At 43.8% G+C, this 18445-nt stretch overlaps 1 protein-coding gene across 3 annotated transcripts in view; it reads left to right on the top strand.

Moving 5' to 3' along the window:
- LOC137320571 (paladin-like) overlaps positions 1-18214 on the top strand; it is a 98297-nt gene extending 80083 nt beyond the window's left edge. For 2 of the 3 annotated variants that reach the window (XM_067982254.1, XM_067982252.1), the window contains 2 exons: positions 2066-2221; positions 17414-18214. In XM_067982254.1, coding sequence (XP_067838355.1) covers positions 2066-2221; positions 17414-17566 — 309 coding nt within the window. In that variant the 3' untranslated portion in view covers positions 17567-18214. The remainder of the gene's footprint in view (positions 1-2065; positions 2222-17413) is intronic. The other variant, XM_067982253.1, reaches the window with a different exon arrangement.
- Positions 18215-18445: the final 231 nt, after the last annotated feature.

The following is an 18445-nucleotide window of genomic DNA, read 5'->3' as shown; positions in this document are numbered from 1 at the left end:
ACCCAGACATGATGCAAGGAAAGCCCCCAGTGGTGGAGAGCTTTGGGAATCGTAGGTCCAAAGTCACCAGTTCCTCCCAAGCATGTTACACTCACCACATCATGTCTCAAATTACTCATATACTGTATTCCAAAATGTTATTTTCTGAACAAAATCTATCTAATTTGCATTTGAATGAATCAATACTAACTCAATAGTTTCCTACAGTTATCTATAATAGTTGTTTCACATTCCACTCTAGTACTCCTATATTCTCACTTCCACTTTCACTTGTAAAAATGGGCTAAAAATATTTCTCTAATATCTTTGCCATATGTTCACAACTAAAAGTATTTACTCTTCAGCAGTCCTACACCCTTTTAACTAATCTTTTACTTTTAATAAAAGCCTTTATTTTGTTATCTGGTAGCCCTTTTCTTTACCATTTTAACCCTTCTAATCTCTCTTTTCACCTCCATGCTACACTTTCTATATTCCGCACGGTTTTTTTTAGAATTGTTATCTTTAATTTTATCATCACTCTCTTTTTATGTTTCAGTTTAGTTTTAATCTCTTTTTGTTATATGTGGAACACTATTCTTTCTTACCAATACTAGCCAGTGTTCAGAAGTATTCACCAATACTACAATATTCACTAGTATTCATCAACACTCATCAATAATCTCCAAGAAAGAACAAAAGAAAGAAAGAAAGAACTTTCACAACCTCAGGATACGCCAAAGCAACAAAGTATTTTTGAAACATAGCCATTGTTGGAATGTAGGGAAACACAGCGGCCAAATTCCACACACCAAGGTCCCACAAACAGCAATGGGATACATGACCAGATAATCTGTTTTTTTTAGCAATGATGGTTGAGGGATAAATGTCAGACAGGACGAGGAACTCCCTTACTCCCTTACTCTTCTTCAAATAGTCCACCTGAGAGAGCAGTTTAACATCTCAACTGAAAGACGGCTCACCAACATTTGTCAATATTTGCCAGTACACACCGATACCTATCAGTACTTGTCAATACTAACCAATACTCACCTGTATTTCTCAACACTCGCCAAGCCAGGCAGAAAATTATTTTTGTATGGGCAGAATGGACCAAAATGAGAAAACAGCATTTTACCAACTGCAACAGTGTGATAGAGCAGCATACTCTCGATTGGTGGGAAGTTAAACCACCCAATCAGAGTTCAACGGGAAAAATCAAGGATCAGTGCCTTAACGAACAGGAAATGAACCTCTTGTCTTGACATTAGATGGCGATAATCCAGATGGGGATTATCGCCATCTAGTGTGGAATCTAATAGGGAAATTATAAAATAATGGCACAGAATATAGACTGATAACTCAGAAATGGGTTTTATCACTGGGAAAGTACTGTCAAGGAGGGTTGCAATTGTTTGCATGGGAGCACGTTTCCTGGTCCCAAATCCACATGGCAGTAAACAGGGTTGGGAGAAAATCACGCCAAAATCTTCACCATCCAAAGGACTTAAAAGCAGGACTGAAAATTTTTTAACAAGGAAAAGGTGACCGTCAGCTGCCAGGTAAGGGGAACGGGTGGCCACATAAAGCATTTGCAAATCTTAGTTTACAATAAGACTTGGAAAGCACACCAAGTCCCGCTCTGAGTGAAAAAAAGGCTGCGATTAGACTGCTCTACTGCTATAAATCTCATGGCCTAAAAATATGGACAGTAAATGAAATGAAATGAACAGTCAGAGATTGATTTATTGATGTAATGGTGATATGTGAGAGGAACACATTTATTTATCTACCTGTAGGGGTAAGAAAATCATAATTGGTTTACTTACTTTCCACCACCCAATCAAAAGAGACTTACTGCATTGTCTCTAAGGAGATCTCTTACAAACCTTTTAACAAATTCTTTAAATGAAAATGTACAACCTCCCCATGCTCCAGCACCCTCTTGCGACATTGTAAATTCTAAATCACTGTAAGCAACTCTGTAAGAGAGGTGTCACGAGTACGAGGTTGAATATTGATTCTGCGACATGTATTAATACGCATCATCATCTTTTCAATTCATTATTTGCTATCTTTATTTCAGTCAAAAGGGGCAAAGGACAAAGATATTGCTGAAAGCTTACACTTACGTAGCTTGCAGTACCTGGAGAGGTACTTTTACCTTATTCTTTTTGACACCTATCTACACCTGGAGAAACCAGGAAAATGGGAAAGATCTTTCAAAGAATGGATGGCTGAGGTATGAGATCAAGGTTGAGCACTGTTTGTTTTCTGTTTAATCTTAAAGCCAGAATTGGGTGTTTTATTTTTGTTAAATGGTATTAAAATCTTGTGACCCTAGTTTCAAAATGGCGATGTTTAGTTCAAAATGTGACATTTGTGGGTTTTTTTTATTCGTTCATGGGATGTGGGCGTCACTGGCGAGGCCGGCATTTATTGCCCATCCCTAATTGTCCTTGAGTAGCACTACACAAGTTGATAATCTATTTGGTGTAATTTTGAACTAACAATGATAAATGTAAAACCTCTGGTTCTTGGAAATAAACCCCCTCCAAAAATGTGGGAAATGATCTGTCTTTGCATCTGTCTTTACCAAGGAAGAAGATGCTGCCACAGTCTCAGTAAAGGAAGATATAGTTGAGATACTGGATGGGCTAAAAATAGATAAAGAGGAGGTACATGAAAGGCTAGCTGTACTTAAAGTAGATAAGTCGCCCGGTCCGGATGGGATGCATCCTAGGTTACTGAGAGAAGGGTGGAAATTGCGGAGGTACTGGCCATGATCTTCCAAACATCCGTAAATACGGGGATGGTGCCAGAGCACTGGAGAATTGCAAATGTTACACCCTTGTTCAAAAAAGGGTGTAAGGATAAACCCAGCAACTATAGGCCAATCAGTTTAACCTCGGTGGTGGGGAAACTTTTAGAAACGATAATCCGGGACAGAATTAACAGTCACTTGGACGAGAGGACTTGGATTAGGGAAAGCCAGCACGGATTTGTTAAAGGCAAATCGTGTTTAACTAACCTGATAGAGCTTTTTGTTGAGGTAACAGAGAGAGTAGATGAGGGCAATGCAGCTGATGTGGTGTATATGGACTTTCAAAAGGCATTTGATAAAGTGCTGCACGGTAGGCTTATCATCAAGATTGCGGCCCATGGTGTAAAGGGGGCAGCAGCAACATGGATACAGAATTGGCTAAGTGACAGGAAACAGAGGGTAGTGGTGAACGGTTGTTTTTCGGACTGGAGGGAGGTGTACAGTGGTGTTCCTCACGGGTCATTGCTGGGACCACTGCTTTTCTTGATATATATTAGTGACTTGAACTTGGGTGTACAGGGCACAATTTCAAAATTTGCAGATGACACAAAACTTGGAAGTGTAGTAAACAGTGAGGAGGATAGTGGTAGACTTCAAGAGGATATAGGCAGGCTGGTGGCATGAGCGGACACGTGGCAGATGAAATTTAACGCAGAAAAATGTGAAGTGATACATTTCGGTGGGAAGAATGAGGAGAGGCAATATAAACTGGAGGGCACAACTCTAAAAGGTGTATAGGAACAGTGAGATCTGGGGGTATATGTGCACAAATCGTTGAAGGTGGAAGGGCAGGTTGAGAAAGCGATTAAAAACGCATACGGGATCCTGGGCTTTATAAATAGAGACTTAGAGTACAAAAGCAAGGAAGTCATGATGAACCTTTATAAAACACTGGTTCGGCAACAACTAGAGTATTGTGTCCAGTTCTGGGCACTGCACTTTAGGAAAGATGTGAAGGCCTTAGAAAGGATGCAGAAGAGATTTACTAGAATGATTCCAGGGATGAGGGGCTTTAGTTACGTGGATGGACTGGAGAAGCTGGGGTTGTTCTCCTTGGAACAGAGACAGTTGCGGGGAGATTTGATAGAGGTATTCAAAATCATGAAGGGTCTAGACAGAGTAGATAGAGAGAAACTGTTCCCATTGGCGGAAGGGTCAAGGACCAGAGGACATAGATTTAAGGTGATTGGCAAAAGAACCAAAGGTGACATGAGGAAAAACTTTTTTACACAGCGATTGGTTAGGATCTGGAATGCACTGCCCGAGGGGGTGGCGGAGGCAGATTCAATCATGGCCTTCAAAAGGGAACTGGATAAGTACTTGAAAGGAAAAAATTTGCAGGGCTATGGAGAAAGGGCAGGGGAGTGGGACTAGCTGGATTGCTCTTGCATAGAGCCAGCGTGGACTCAATGGGCCGAATGGCCTCCTTCCGTGCTGTAACCTGTCTATGATTCTATGATTCTACATGGAGAAGCCAGAAGAGGTAAAAATTCCATTCATTGGTGTTGCTGTTCTGGCAAAGTTTGATTTATGATCTAGCCAAATCCACCTACTATTCCAGGATCATCCTGTACAGCAAGGACAATTGAAGGTTGATTTCCTCCACAGCTAACTGCCTTCTCAAACCTCTTTCACCTCCACCCTCATCTCCAACACCAAGAACAAAGAACTCATGGATTTCTTCATCTGTAAGATTGAGGCCATTATGCAGCTGCCTTTGCTGTTACCTCACTTTCCTCTCCTTCCCTGCACCTGAACTAACCCCCAGTCCCCCATCCACTTTCGTTCTGATCCCCAGTCACTCTGTAGTTTCTCTTCCCATCTCCCCTCTGTAACCTCTTCTCGCTAATTACCTCCATGACAGCCACTTCATGGCTCCTATGCTAGCTGACAGTGTGAAATTTGGCCAAGACACTTGGAGAACTCCCAGCCCTTCTTCAAATAGTGCCATGTGATCTTGTACATGTACCTCAGTGGAAAGACAGTGATGTCTCATCAGAAAGCAACCCTCTGACACTGCAGCACTCCTTCAGTGCAACATTGAAGTACCAGCCTAGTTGTGGGGGCGATTTTCATTCTTACTGCCAATTTTAGTTCTAAACCTGCTTTTACGTGCAGTCCGATTTTCGGGCTGAGGTGAATCCTGGTGGAAACAGCTCATATCTGAAACAGGCAGGAGTCTCATGAATGCATGCAACTTGGGGTCAGGTCATTTCAACGCCAGTGTCATTTTACACCCTCGCTACCTAACTTAATGGTATCAACTGTGGCTCAGTGGTAGCACTCTCACCTCTAAGTCAGAAGGTGGTGGGTTCAAGTCTCACTCAAGAGACTTGAGCCCAAAATCAAAGCTGACACTCCAGCGCAGTACTGAGGGAATGCTGCACAGTCGGAGGCTCTGCCTTTTGGATGAGATGTTACACCGAGGCCCCGTCTGCCCTCTCAGGTGGATGTAAAAGATCCCATGGCACTATATGAAGAGCAGGGGCGTTCTCCCTGGTGTCCTGGCCAATATTTGTCCCTCAACCAAGCAACACTAAAAAACAGATGATCTAGTCATTTCATTGCTGTTTGTGGGACTTAGCGTGCATAGAGTGCAGGGTTCAATCCCTGTGCCTGAATGACGAGACCCGAGTGCAGCCAATACTGGGTCTCATGCCTTATCTACAACCAGGCGGGGAGCTGCTAAGAGCTCGAAGGTGAGGCGAGATTGAAGATCAGGCCGCTGCTCACAACCCAGCGGGCCTCAGGTAAGTGAGTAAGGGAGGGCGTCTGGGAAGGAAGTGCGACCCGGAAGGGGGGACGACCGGGAAGACGGGTAGAGGTGGCGATTGGAGCGGGGGAGCGGTTGCGTTGGCTGGCCAAATTTCTAGACCAGTGAGTTTGGTACAATTGAAAATTCACTAAAATTAAGTTGACGTCCCCCCTCCCTCTCCCAGTGGCAGGTGGTCAGCTGGATCCTCCATGGGGAAATACAGATACGGTAATTATTAGACCAGGGGCAAACAAAGGATGTTTTGTTGGTTGCAAACCTCTGTCTAAAACTGTGATTATGATATATTAACCAGAGTTCGTGACATGGCTTTGAACTGTAAGCAAAGGCCAGGAGCACCACATCACGCAATGCTACAGCAGCACCTGTTATTCACTCACAGGCTTTGCCTTCAGGCTTAAAACCTTGGCTCACTTCTAGCTAGTAGATTAACATGTCAGTATAATACGTGCAACGGTTTATAGAAAGTTAAGTATGAGTATACAGAAATATTTTAGAAAGAAAGCTGATTATAAACAGATTTTACAATTAATTGTGTTATACCCAGCTGAAGTCTTGTTCAGTAAATCTTTTAACACCACACCGAACTTTTCACTACCTCCACCAAACGATTTTGAAACATTTTGCCACACATCTGTGGAAAACTCCATATTATAAATAGCACATGCTACTGGGTATTTCACTGTGTTCTTGACGTAGCTGTGAGACAAAACATTAACTTCTATCTGAGTGGATAGGAAAGTTATGTAAGTTGTATAGTATGCTTTGCAGGGTGTGCCTTCAATGGAACCAATTCTCTCTTGAATGTTTCGAACTATTTTTGTTGTTCATTCTCGGGATGCAGGCATCGCTGGCAAGGCCAGCATTTATTGCCTATCCCTAGTGGTCCTTGAGAACGTGGTGGTGAGCCGCCTTCTTGCATCACTGCATTGTAGCTTCCTAGGCCACTTCTGAGGGCAGTTAATAGTCAACCATTATTGGCCAGATTGGGCATGGATGGCAGGTTTCCTTCCCTACAGGACATTAGTGAACCAGCTGGATTTATATGACAGTTTTATAAAAAATTTCAGATATTTTTTAAAACTGAATTCAAATTCTCAAACTGCCATGGTGGGATTTAAACTCACATTTTCTGAATTATTATTAGTCAAGGTTCTGTGGGTGATGGAGTCATAGGGCAGCAAACCGAAATACTGTCAGTAACAGAAATAGTGATGCCAGAGAAATATTTCATCTCCTGAGTGAGGAAACCCTAACCCTAACCCTCTGAGACACCCACTGATCTTGGTAAGTGAACCACTAACCACTAACCTGAACCCCCTATCCCTAACCCTTAACGCTAACTCCCGAACCCTAACCACTAACCTTTAACTCTAACCCTAACCCCTAACCCAAACCCCGAACCTTAACATACGAACATATGGAATTGACGGGCAGGAAAAGACCAGCTGGTCCTTCAAGCCTGCCTCACACCATCGTGGCTAAACACTTCTTCCCACCACCCCACCTCACACCCACCCCCACAGCCATGTAATCTCCTGGGAGAGGCAAAAAAACGGGAAGAAACCCCGGGGCAATAAAGGAATAAATACTCTGAAAAATTCCTCTCCGACCCCCTTAGGCGATTGAAACCAGTCCAGGAGATCACATAGAACAAGTGTTGTCTATAAAGACACTTACCTTCTATATGATCCGATCTCTGCCCCAGTCAGGAACCAGTCCAGCTCCCTCTTGAAGGCAGAGAGTCAGCACCCACCACACCAGCCGGCAATGTATTCCAGAGGCTCACAATTCTCTGGGAAAAGAAGAACCATCTAACATCCAGTTTATTCCTACTCTTCCATAGTTTAAACTCAGGTCCCCTGGTCCTCCTCAATCTGTTAAACTGGAATAATCTATCAATGGGGATGCTATCCAGCCCTTTCATTATTTTATGTACATCTATCAGGTCACCTCTAAGTCTACGCTGCTCTAAAGTAAATAGATCAAGGTCCTTGAGCCTTTCTGAGTAGCTGAGGTTCTTTAAGCTAAGATTCATTCTTGTAGCTCTCCTCTGGACCTTTTCCAAGGCCACAATACCACCCACCATGGGGTGGGGGGGCGTGGGGGACCAAAACTGGGCAAAGAACTCTAGATGCGGTCTGACCAGCGACCTGTATAGTGTCAAAATGGAGTCCTTTGATTTATAATGAATTGTTCTATTAATACAACCTAATACCTTGTTAGTTTTAGCTACAGATTCTCTACATTAGTCATGAACCTTTAGTGATCTGTGCACAGTAACACTAAAATATTTTTCTCTCAACCTCTTTCAGTATTGTTCCCTGCAAATGATACGTACACTCTGTGTTGGGCCTACTAGAATGCATGTCACTACATTTATCTAAATTAAACGCCATTTGCCATTGTGTGGCCCATTCCCCCAGCACATCTAAATCTTTTTGGATTTGATTGCACTCCTCTACTGTCTTAACTATTGCACAGATTTTGGTGGCATCTGCAAACTTACTTATCATACTCCCAACACCACTGTCCAGGTCATTAACAAAGACTATGAAGAGTAGCAGGCCTAGGACCGATCCCTGGGAGCCACCACTAGTAACATGTCTCCAAGCTGAACCACGTCCGTTAACTACAACTTTTTCGCTGTGGGATTGAAGCCAATTCCTAATCAAGCATATCAAATTCCTTCTAAAACCTAGTGTGAGTTACCTTATCAAAGGCTTTCTTCCACTACCCTGGTGGCTTCCTCAAAAAACTCTATGAAATTTGTTACACACACCCTATTTTTTCAGGACCCATGTTGTGAATTTCTAATGGCCCCTTCCCTTTCCCAGTGATCATAAAGGGCATCTCTTATAATCCCTTCTAGCATCTTTCCAATAATCGATGTTAGGCTAATAGGCCTGTAGTTCCCTCACTCTGATTTGTCCCCTTTTTTAAAAATAGGAACTACATGAGCTAGCTTTCAGTCTAAGGAAAGTATCCCTGACTCTATTGAACTATTGCAGATACAGGCAAGGGGCTTACCGAGCACCTGTCCCATCTCTTTAATCACCCTTGGATGGATATTATCTGGACCTGGAGCCCTATCAATTTTGAGCTTCCCTAATCTATCCAAGGTGACCTTACTATCTAATTTAATATTAATAATGCTATTCAATACTGAGCATCCCTCACCTGGAACATAAGCATCACCTACAGGAGTATAGACTGAAGCAAAATAGTCATTTAGCAACTCTGCCATAACCTGAGAATCAATTGGAATCTGTCCTACTTTGGTGGTCTTATACAGTCCTTAATGGTCTTCTGACTTCTGATATACTTAACCCCTAACTCTAACCACTAACCACTAAACCTAATTCTAACCACTAACACTAACCCTAATACCCTACTCCTAACCACAATCCTTAACCCTAACTCCTAGTCCCAACCCTAAATCACACATTGCCAATAATGTGATACAGGGACGGATGTGGTGTCAATAGTCATTCCAATAAATATTTGGAGCAGAGGAAGATACATGGGTATCCGGAGAGAGCAGGCGATTGGGATTAGGTTTGAATTGCTCTAGCAAACAGCCAACACCGACATGATCGGCCAAATGGCTTCCTTTTGTGCTATAAACTTCTATGGTTCTAAAAGGCTAACTTTGCCCTTACTCCTAAAATTGTTCTGTGTATAGACCGGTCCATCCCATTCAATGATATTTTTTTTCTACTTGTTAAGTTCTTGTTAAGCAGCAGTTAGCAGGATATGTGCAAATTAGACCAGGTGCTACTTGATTTGTGCATTGTTTAAAATTTTGAAACTGGGCTGAAAGCATCAAATGAGCAGTAGCAAAGTTCAGAGATGCATAAACTTGGCTTGCATTCCCTTGAGTTTAGAAGATTGAGGGGTGATCTGATCGAGGTGCTTAAAATGTTAAAAAGATTCAATAGGGTAGATACAGATAAACTATTTTCTCTGGTGAGGGAATCAAGAATGAGGGGACATAATCTTAAAATTAGAGTCAGGCCATTCAGGAGTGAAATCAGGAAGCACTTTTTCACACAAAGGGTAGTAGAAATCTGGAACTCACTCCCTCAAAAGGTTGTGGATGCTGGGACAAACGGAGCTTTGAAAACTGAAATCGATAGATTTTTGTTAGGTAAATCGAGAGATTTGGAGCTAAGTCGGTTAAATGGAGTTAAAGAATGAAATAAAGAAAGAAGGAACTTGCATTTATATAGTGCCTTTCATGACCTCAGGATGTCCCAAAGTGCTTCATAGTCAATGAAGTACTTTTGAAGTGTAGTCACTGATCTAATTTAAGAAACACACAGCCAATCTGTGCACAGCAAGCTCCCACAAAAAGCAATGAGGTAATGATCAGATAAACTGTTTCAGTGATGTTGGTTGAAGAATACATATTGGCTAAGACACCAGGGAGAACTCCCCTGCACTTCTTTGAAATAGTGCTGTGGGATCTTTTACATCCACCTGAAAGGGCAAACAGGGCCTTGGTTTAACATCTCATCTGAAAGACGGCACACGACAACAGTGCAACACTCCCTCAGTACTGCATTGGAATACCAGCCTAGATTTCATACTCAAGTCCCTGGACTGGAGCTTGAATCCACAACCTTCTGACTCAGAGGCGAAAATGCTGCACATTTGCACAGCTGGCACCAAGGTACAGGTCAGTCATGATCTAATTGAATGGCGGAGCAGGCTTGAGGGGTTGAATGAGCTACTCCTGTTCCTATGTTCCCATGTGTAAGATGTTCCTATGAGAGGGACAGCAGGAGCCCATGGCCTAAGTGTTTCATCAGGACTCACCATTATGCAATGCAACTTTTTTTTTATTCGTTCATGGGATGTGGGCGTCGCTGGCGAGGCCGGCATTTATTGCCCAGCCCTAATTGCCCTTGAAAAGGTGGTGGTGAGCCGCCTTCTTGAACCGCTGCAGTCCGTGTGGTGAAGGTTCTCCCACAGTGCAGTTAAATGTGCTGTTAGGAAGAGAGTTCCAGGATTTTGACCCAGCGACGATGACGGAATGGCGATATATTTCCAAGTCAGGATGGTGTGTGACTTGGAGGGGGACGTGCAGGTGGTGTTGTTCCCATGTACCTGCTGCTCTTGTCCTTCTAGGTGGTAGAGGTCGCGGCTTTGGGAGGTGCTGTCGAAGAAGCCTTGGCGAGTTGCTGCAGTGCATCCTGTGGATGGTACACACTGCAGCCACAGTGCGCCGGTGGTGAAGGGAGTGAATGTTTAGGGTGGTGGATGTGGTGCCAATCAAGCGGGCTGCTTTGTCCTGGATGGTGTTGAGCTTCTTGAGTGTTGTTGGAGCTACATTCATCCAGGCAAGTGGAGAGTAATCCATCACACTCCTGACATGTGCCTTGTAGATGGTGTAAAGGCTTTGGGGAGTCAGGAGGTGGGTCACTTGCCACAGAATACCCAGCCTCTGACCTGCTCTTGTAGCTACAGTATTTCTATGGCTGGTCCAGTTAAGTTTCTGGTCAATGGTGACCCCTAGGATGTTGATGGTGGGGGATTCGGCGATGGTAATGCCATTGAATATCAAGGGGAGGTGGTTAGACTTTCTCTTGTTGGAGATGGTCATTGCCTGGCACTTATCTGGCGCGAATGTTACTTGCCACTTATGAGCCCAAGCCTGGATACTGTCCAGGTCTTGCTGCATGCGGGCTCGGACTGCTTCGTTATCTGAGGGGTTATGAATGGAACTGAACACTGTGCAGTAATCTGCGAACATCCCCATTTCTGACCTTATGATGGAGAGAAGGTCATTGATGAAGCAGCTGAAGATGGTTGGGCCTAGGACACTAGGAGTGTAGCTAGCAGTCTAAAGTTTGTACACGTCCCAGCTGATCCTTGCATCCTGCAAATCCTCCTAGATAGACATACTATGAGTCAAAATGATAATTAAATCATTAAAGAATTATATTTATATTAAAAAGTGTAACTTTTGCAGTCCCTTGGCTTTCATTTCCACTTTTAAACCCCTGGCATTGTCGTCCCAAACTTCATACAAACCACACACCCACAGCGATCCAGGAAACACACTGGCAGACAAAGAAGTTTCAAATTCCATACATTTTAAAATAATTTGTAACTTTACCTCTGAGTCCAAACACTGGTGCATTTCCCCCAACATGCAACACTCACTTCATGTAAGGTGTCAGCCATGGCTCAGTTGGTAGCACTCTTGCCTCTGAGTTGGAAGGTTGTGGGTTCAAGTCCCACTCCAGGGACTTGCATATAAGAGGAACACTGGCCAACTTGCTTCAAATGTTTAACATCTGAAATGATCATCCACAGGATTACACTCAATTTGGTGCCATATCAGGCCCACAAGTCCCATGTAATGGCTGTTAGAGGACTCAAAGGAGCTCTGAATGACAATAAGAGGAGATAGGCTGCTTCCTGTCTATTGTGATGGGACTAATTACAAAGCTATACTGTGCTGACCCCAACTCTAAAAAAGCAAGCAGTATTCTCACATTTGATGAAGATGCAGAAGCTAAACACTGAGGTTGCTATGTCCCCTTCAATGTATTGGAAGAGCTATATGGCAGTACCAAGGATAACCCTGTGAAGGATCCAGTTATAGATGTGATGTCCTTCTGCCACACAAAGGCACAGTCAGCAATGTGGACTGTGGATCCTATATCTTCTGGGGCCAGTGGTGTGCTGGTCTTCATCAGATATGTTACAGTTTCCACCTTCTGCTTTACAAAACTGATATGGCCTTGGAGCAAAAGCAAGCTGGATTTAAGAATTGTATGTTTTTTTTAATTCATTCATGGGATGTGGGCGTCGCTGGTGAGACCAGCATTTATTGCCCATCATTAATTGCCCTTGAGAAGGTGGTGGTGAACCGTCTTCTTGAACCACTGCAGTCAGTGTGGTGAAGGTTCTCCCACAGTGCTGTTAGGTAGGGAGTTCCAGGATTTTGACCCAGCAACGATGAAGGAACAGCAATATATTTGCAAGTCGGGATGGTGTGTGAATTGGAGTGGAACGTGCAGGACAGAGGGGTCAAAGGTAAGTTTTTTCATGTTTAACTATAAAAATTAAATTTGTTTTCACATCTCCAGACCTCATTTCAGCCTTGGTCTGCAGTGACACTTCAGTATGGTGTTGACGGGGTGCTGAATTGTTGGAAATGCTGTATTTCGGATGAGATGACCTGGCCAATATTTATCCCTCAACCTACATCTCTAAAGCAGATTAACTGGTTAGCTCTCTGATCGCTGGTTGTGAAAGACTGCTGTGCTGGTTCGTGTCGAGCTTCTTGAGTGTAGTTGGAGCTGCACTCATCCAGGCAAGTGGAGAGTGTTCCATCACACTCCCGACTTGTGCCTTGTAGATGGCTTTGGGGAGTCAGAAGTGAGTCACTCGCGCGGAATATCCAGCCTCTGACCTGCTCTTGTAGCCACAGTATTCATGTGGCTGGTCCAGTTAGGTTTCTGGTCACTGGTGACCCCCAGGATGCAGATGGTGGGGGATTCGGCGATGGTAATGCCGTTGAATGTCAAGGCGAGGTGGTTAGAGATGGAGATGGTCATTGCCTGGCACTTGTCTGGTGCAAGTGTCACTTGTCACATATCAGCCCAAGCCTGCATGTTGTCCAGGTCTTGCTGCATGCAGGCACGGACTGCTTCATTATCTGAGGGGTTGCGAATGGAACTGAACACTGTTCAATCATCAGCGAACATCCTCATTTCTGACCTTATGATGGAGGGAAGGTCATTGATGAAGCAGCTGAAGATGGTTGGGCCTAGAACACTGCCCTGAGGAACTCCTGCAGCAATGTCCTGGGGCTGAGATGATTGACCTCCAATAACCACTACCATCTTCCTTTGTGCTAGGTATGACTCCAGCCACTGGAGAGTTTTCCCCCTGATTTCCATTGACTTCAATTTTACTCTGGCTCCTTGGTGCCACACTTGGTCAAATGCTGCCTTGATTTCAAGGGCAGTCACCCTCACCTCTAGAATTCAGTTCTTTTGTCCATGTTTGGACCAAGGCTGTAATGAGGTCTGGAGATGTGAAAGCAAATTTAATTTTTATAGTTAAACATGAAAAAACTTACCTTTGACCCCTCTGTCCTTGCAAACTGCTAACCCATTTCCAACCTCCCTTTCCTCTCCAAAGTTCGTGAACATGTTGACGCCTCCCAAATCCGTGCCCACCTTTTCTCCAACTCCATGTTTGAACCTCTCCAATCAAGTTTCGACCCCTGCCAGAGCACTGAAACAGCCCTAATCAAAGACACAAATAACACCCACTCTGGCTGTAACCATGGTGCACCATCCCTCCTCATCCTTCTTGATCTATTTGCAGCCTTTGACATGGTTTACCACACCATCCTCCTCCAACACTTCCCCTCTATTGCCCAGCTGAGTGGCACTGCCCTCGTCTGGTTCCATTCTTATCTATTCAGTCATAGTCAGAGAATCTACTCCAGTGACTTCTCTTCCCGCCCCCGGACTAGGGAATCTATCCTTAGCCTCCTATTTCTCATCTACATGCTGCCCCTCGTCGACATCATCCAACAATGTGACGTCAGGCTCCGCATGCACGCTGACGACACCCAGCTCGACTTCACCATCACCTCTCTCGACACCTCCACTGCTTCTGTGTTGTCTGACTGCTTTTCCAACATCCAGTCCTGGATGAGTCGCAATTTCGTTCAATTAAACATTGAGAAGACTAAAGCCATTGTCTTTGGCCCCACCACAAACTTCATTCCCTCGCCACCGATTCCATTCCCCTCCCTGGCCACTGTCTGAGGCTGAACCAGACTGTTCGCAACCTTGGCGACCTATCTGACCATGAGCTGAACTTCTGACCCCATATCCTCTCCATCACAAAGTTCGCGTACTTCCACTTGATAACATCGCCTGTCTCCACCCCTGCCTCAGCTCATCTGCTGCTGAAACCCTCATTCATGTTTTATTACCTCCAGCCTCGACTATTACAATGCTTTCCTGGCCGGCCTCCCATCTTCCACCCTCAATAAACTTGAACCAATTCAGAGACTTGAGCACAGAATCTGCAGTGACACTTCAGTACGGTGTTGACGGGGTGCTGAATTGTTGGAAATGCTGTATTTCGGATGAGATGTTAAACCTGCTGACCTGGCCAATATTTATCCCTCAACCCGCATCTCTAAAGCAGATTAACTGGTTAGCTCTCTGATCGCTGGTTGTGAAAGACTGCTGTGCGCAATTCAGCTTGCTCTGATTGCCTACAAGGCTACAGTAACTACACTTCACAAACAATTCAGCAGCTGTGAAGCTCTTTGGGATGTCCTGAGGATACGAAAGATGCAATATAAATGCAAGTTCTTTCTTTCATTGCTGTTCGTGGGTCCCCACTGTGTGCATATTGGCTGCCACATTTGCCTACCAAACAACAGTGAGTGCATTTCAAAAGTACTTCAAATTGGCTTTCAGTGTAATATGTGGAGGTAATGCAGAATGAACTAATGCAGAATTTTCAATAGACTACACATTGCTATCACTGTATGCTTCAAGTTTGATGAATGAATTCTGATTGAATTTCTTGGAGTGACTGAGAGGCCCATTGTGAGATTTGATGTGTGTGGGTTTGGTTACTGCTGGAGCCTGTTAGTTTAAAGGCTTTGCGTGTGCTCAGTGCAGTTCCTTCAGTTTTAGGAACCTCAGGGTGCTCTAAAACGAAAATGATTCAGTTGAAGCCAGTTCATACATTTTACATATTAAAAACACCAACCAACCTCAGAGATCCTTCAAAGTCACGGGTATATTTTGAAAGAACATGACAACCTTCACTGTACAGTCAGTCAGATCTCTAAGTTCATGGTTATTTTGTGATGAGTGAAAGCACGAAGGTCCTAAAGTTCCAGGGGCTGAAGAGGTAGCAGAGCAGAATCAACACCCACGGGGGAGGGGCTAGGATTTGGGGTGGAACCTTGTTCCACAGGATTCCACCTCGTGTATGTGCAGCATTTCTGGTTTCGTTTTATAATATAAACGTACATGAGTAAGAAGAACTTGCATTTATATAGTGCCTTTTGCATCCTTATCACATCCCAAAACCATTTCTTTTAAAGTGTGGTCATTGCTGTAATGTAGAGAAATGGAGCAGCCAATTTGCACACTGCAAGGTCCCACAAACAGCAATGAGATAAATGACCAGATCATCTGTTTTGGTGGCATTGGTTGAGGGATAAATATTGTCCAGGGCTGAGGGAAAATACCCCAGTTCTTCTGTAAATAGTGGCATGGGATTTTTTTATGTCCACCTGAGAGGGCAATCGGGACATTGGTTTAACACTTCATCCAAAAGATGGCATCTCCGACAGTGCAGCACTCCCTCAGTACTGCACTAAAGTGCCAGCCTAGATTGTGTGCTCAAAGTCTCTGGAGTGGGGCTTGAACCCTCAAGCTTCTGACTCAAAGGTGAGGGTGCTATCACAGAGCCAAGGCTGACACCAAGAAGGAGATCCTTTTTGGGTGATAATCAATATGTTGTAGTGGTCACCAAAACTGAATGTACTGCATCTTTAAGAAATCCGGAATGATTAATTTCTTGGCAGAAAACAAATCTGTTCAACACTGCTCATTTATGATCAGGCCCGATTTCAGACAGTCTGCTTTCAGGAAAATTTACCCTGGCAACCAGTGAAAGAGAGGCTAGGTGAATTTGCACTGCTAAAGTAAAGAAACATATTTTGCCGTCTAATTTTTCCTGGGTTTAGACAACTATTTCAGAAGCAGTTTATTTGCACTACTGTATATCACTTTCATCAGTGACAAAGGACACTTATATACAGAGCAGCAGTCCTCCCACAAACATCTGGGAGCCACTGGGAGCTCAATTCATACATTTCAGGGCCTCTCAGTATTATATATCAGTCTCTCATTTTACAAACTCTGAAGACCAGCTAGAAACATCATTGCAGCTGAAAGAAGATTAGTGTCCGTGACCTGCACACGCGGAAGTACGTTTCATTTCATTCTTTGCCTTTCAACAATGAATATTTTGCCAGGTTTATAATGGAGTAGGCCTGTGACTTAGAAAACTTGTCAGGTTTGGTGTTTCTCTGGGCTGTCAGCTGCTATTTACCTAATGTCGGGGATGTTTGCAGAAGCTCTCGAAATATCATCGCAGAATGGAGCTTGTTATTTTTTGATGCGGAAAGTATTGTGTAACCTTCATTCTGTTTGGGAAAAGCTGGAGTTACTTCATATTTAGTTGGTACGTGCACTCCATCTGCGTGACATCAGAGCAATTTGCACTGCCGTGAGACATAAGCCAGTCCCCGAGACAGAGTGAGCTCTGTCATTAAACTGATCTGGGTACAAAAACTAAAGCTTGGATGTGAAAAATAAATGAAATATTAGTTTGATCATCATTCCAGGAAATCAACAGGGAAGATGACGGTGGATCACCCTCCCGGAAGTAGAGGTAACGGCTCTGAGGTGCCCCCATGAAAGGAGAAGCCTTTGTAAGTGGCCTCCTTTTCCCCGCAGTTGATCCTAGACCCTGCCGAAGGCCTCTGTCTCAGCTGAGGCCTTCAGTGGTGCATCTCTTGTAATCTTTGGGGTGCTTCTGCCCCCTTTAAGGGCCCAACTGCAGTACTGCTAGGATTCTTCTCCCTTGCGCTGTTGGGCTCCCTTGTGATGAACACAAATCCCTGCATACTTAATGAGCCCCAGCCCAGGAAGGTGGGTCGGAGCTGGGGTGAATATTGAGGGACAGGCTGAAATTCCACTCTAACGAGGAGACCCACTGCCCCTCATAATTCTATTGCCTGTAATTCCCTGATTTGTTCCTTACAGGTGGCGGCTCCAGCAGGTGTCTTTGAAATCTTGGACAAACTGGGATTCTCGGAGTTTGACGATCCAGTATCCACCCCAATGTGCAGGATGCGTGACAGGTGGCAACAACAGCGAGGATATAAGGTCCCTGCCTTTGGGGATATCATTGGATAATTTGGAAATAAGCAACGTAACCATCGACCTTTTTACCTTTTAAAGTGTGAATATCTTTCAGCTGCAATACACAAAATTTCTGCCTACTTTTAGTACAGGAAATTATGAATTAAATTCCGACAGTGTGGAGAGAGATGAAGCAGTTGTTAATTCAAGTTAGTTAAGTGAACAAGCTCAAAAGTTGTAGCGTTGTAGTTTCCTCCACACTTGCGCCCAAATACACCTGTATTCTGGTGCAATCCAATTACATAGCTTAAAAGATCACGGAATTTGGGGCATAAATGAGTTACCTGCTTAACTGCAATACACTCAAGGCTCCTCGATCTTTTACATCTGTCCATCAAACCCTCCGTCCGAACGAATCTCTGCCCACAAAGCTGGCTTTGACCCCAACTCTCAAATGCAAATATCCTCTAATTGCTTTTGTTCGGGAGCCTCTCAACATTGTGACCATTGTGGAGTTTTTCAGGTGCAGCAGGAAAGAAAGTCATTTTTCTGGTCTTTCAATTGCAATTTTTTGAGTGTTTTTTTCTTCAGTTTTCCTCACTGAGACCAGCTCTGTATTTTCTGTTTCTTGAATGGATTTTTATGGCATAAGTATAAGTCACATTAAAAATTGAAGAACTTTCCCAATTGCAGGGTCTTAAACATGCTGTGCCTGATGTGCATGAATGATGATTAAATGAGTTCAAACTTAAATTTTAAGACTCAAACAACAAACATATGGTGTGGGTTCGGCGTTTCCATGGTGTTCAATTGTTTATGCTGATTTATGCCCATTTTAAGTTTGGGTGTATTCTAATGAGATTGGAAGGATATTTGGGCATGATGTTGGCAGAATGGGTGTGACATTGGGTGCATTTTCGGGCCTAACTTTCG

Source organism: Heptranchias perlo, chromosome 4 (assembly GCF_035084215.1).
Source record: "Heptranchias perlo isolate sHepPer1 chromosome 4, sHepPer1.hap1, whole genome shotgun sequence".
Taxonomy (NCBI): Eukaryota; Metazoa; Chordata; class Chondrichthyes; order Hexanchiformes; family Hexanchidae; genus Heptranchias; species Heptranchias perlo.
The sequence above is the reverse complement of the archived record's forward strand: the minus strand, read 5'-3'. Positions and strand labels throughout refer to the sequence as shown.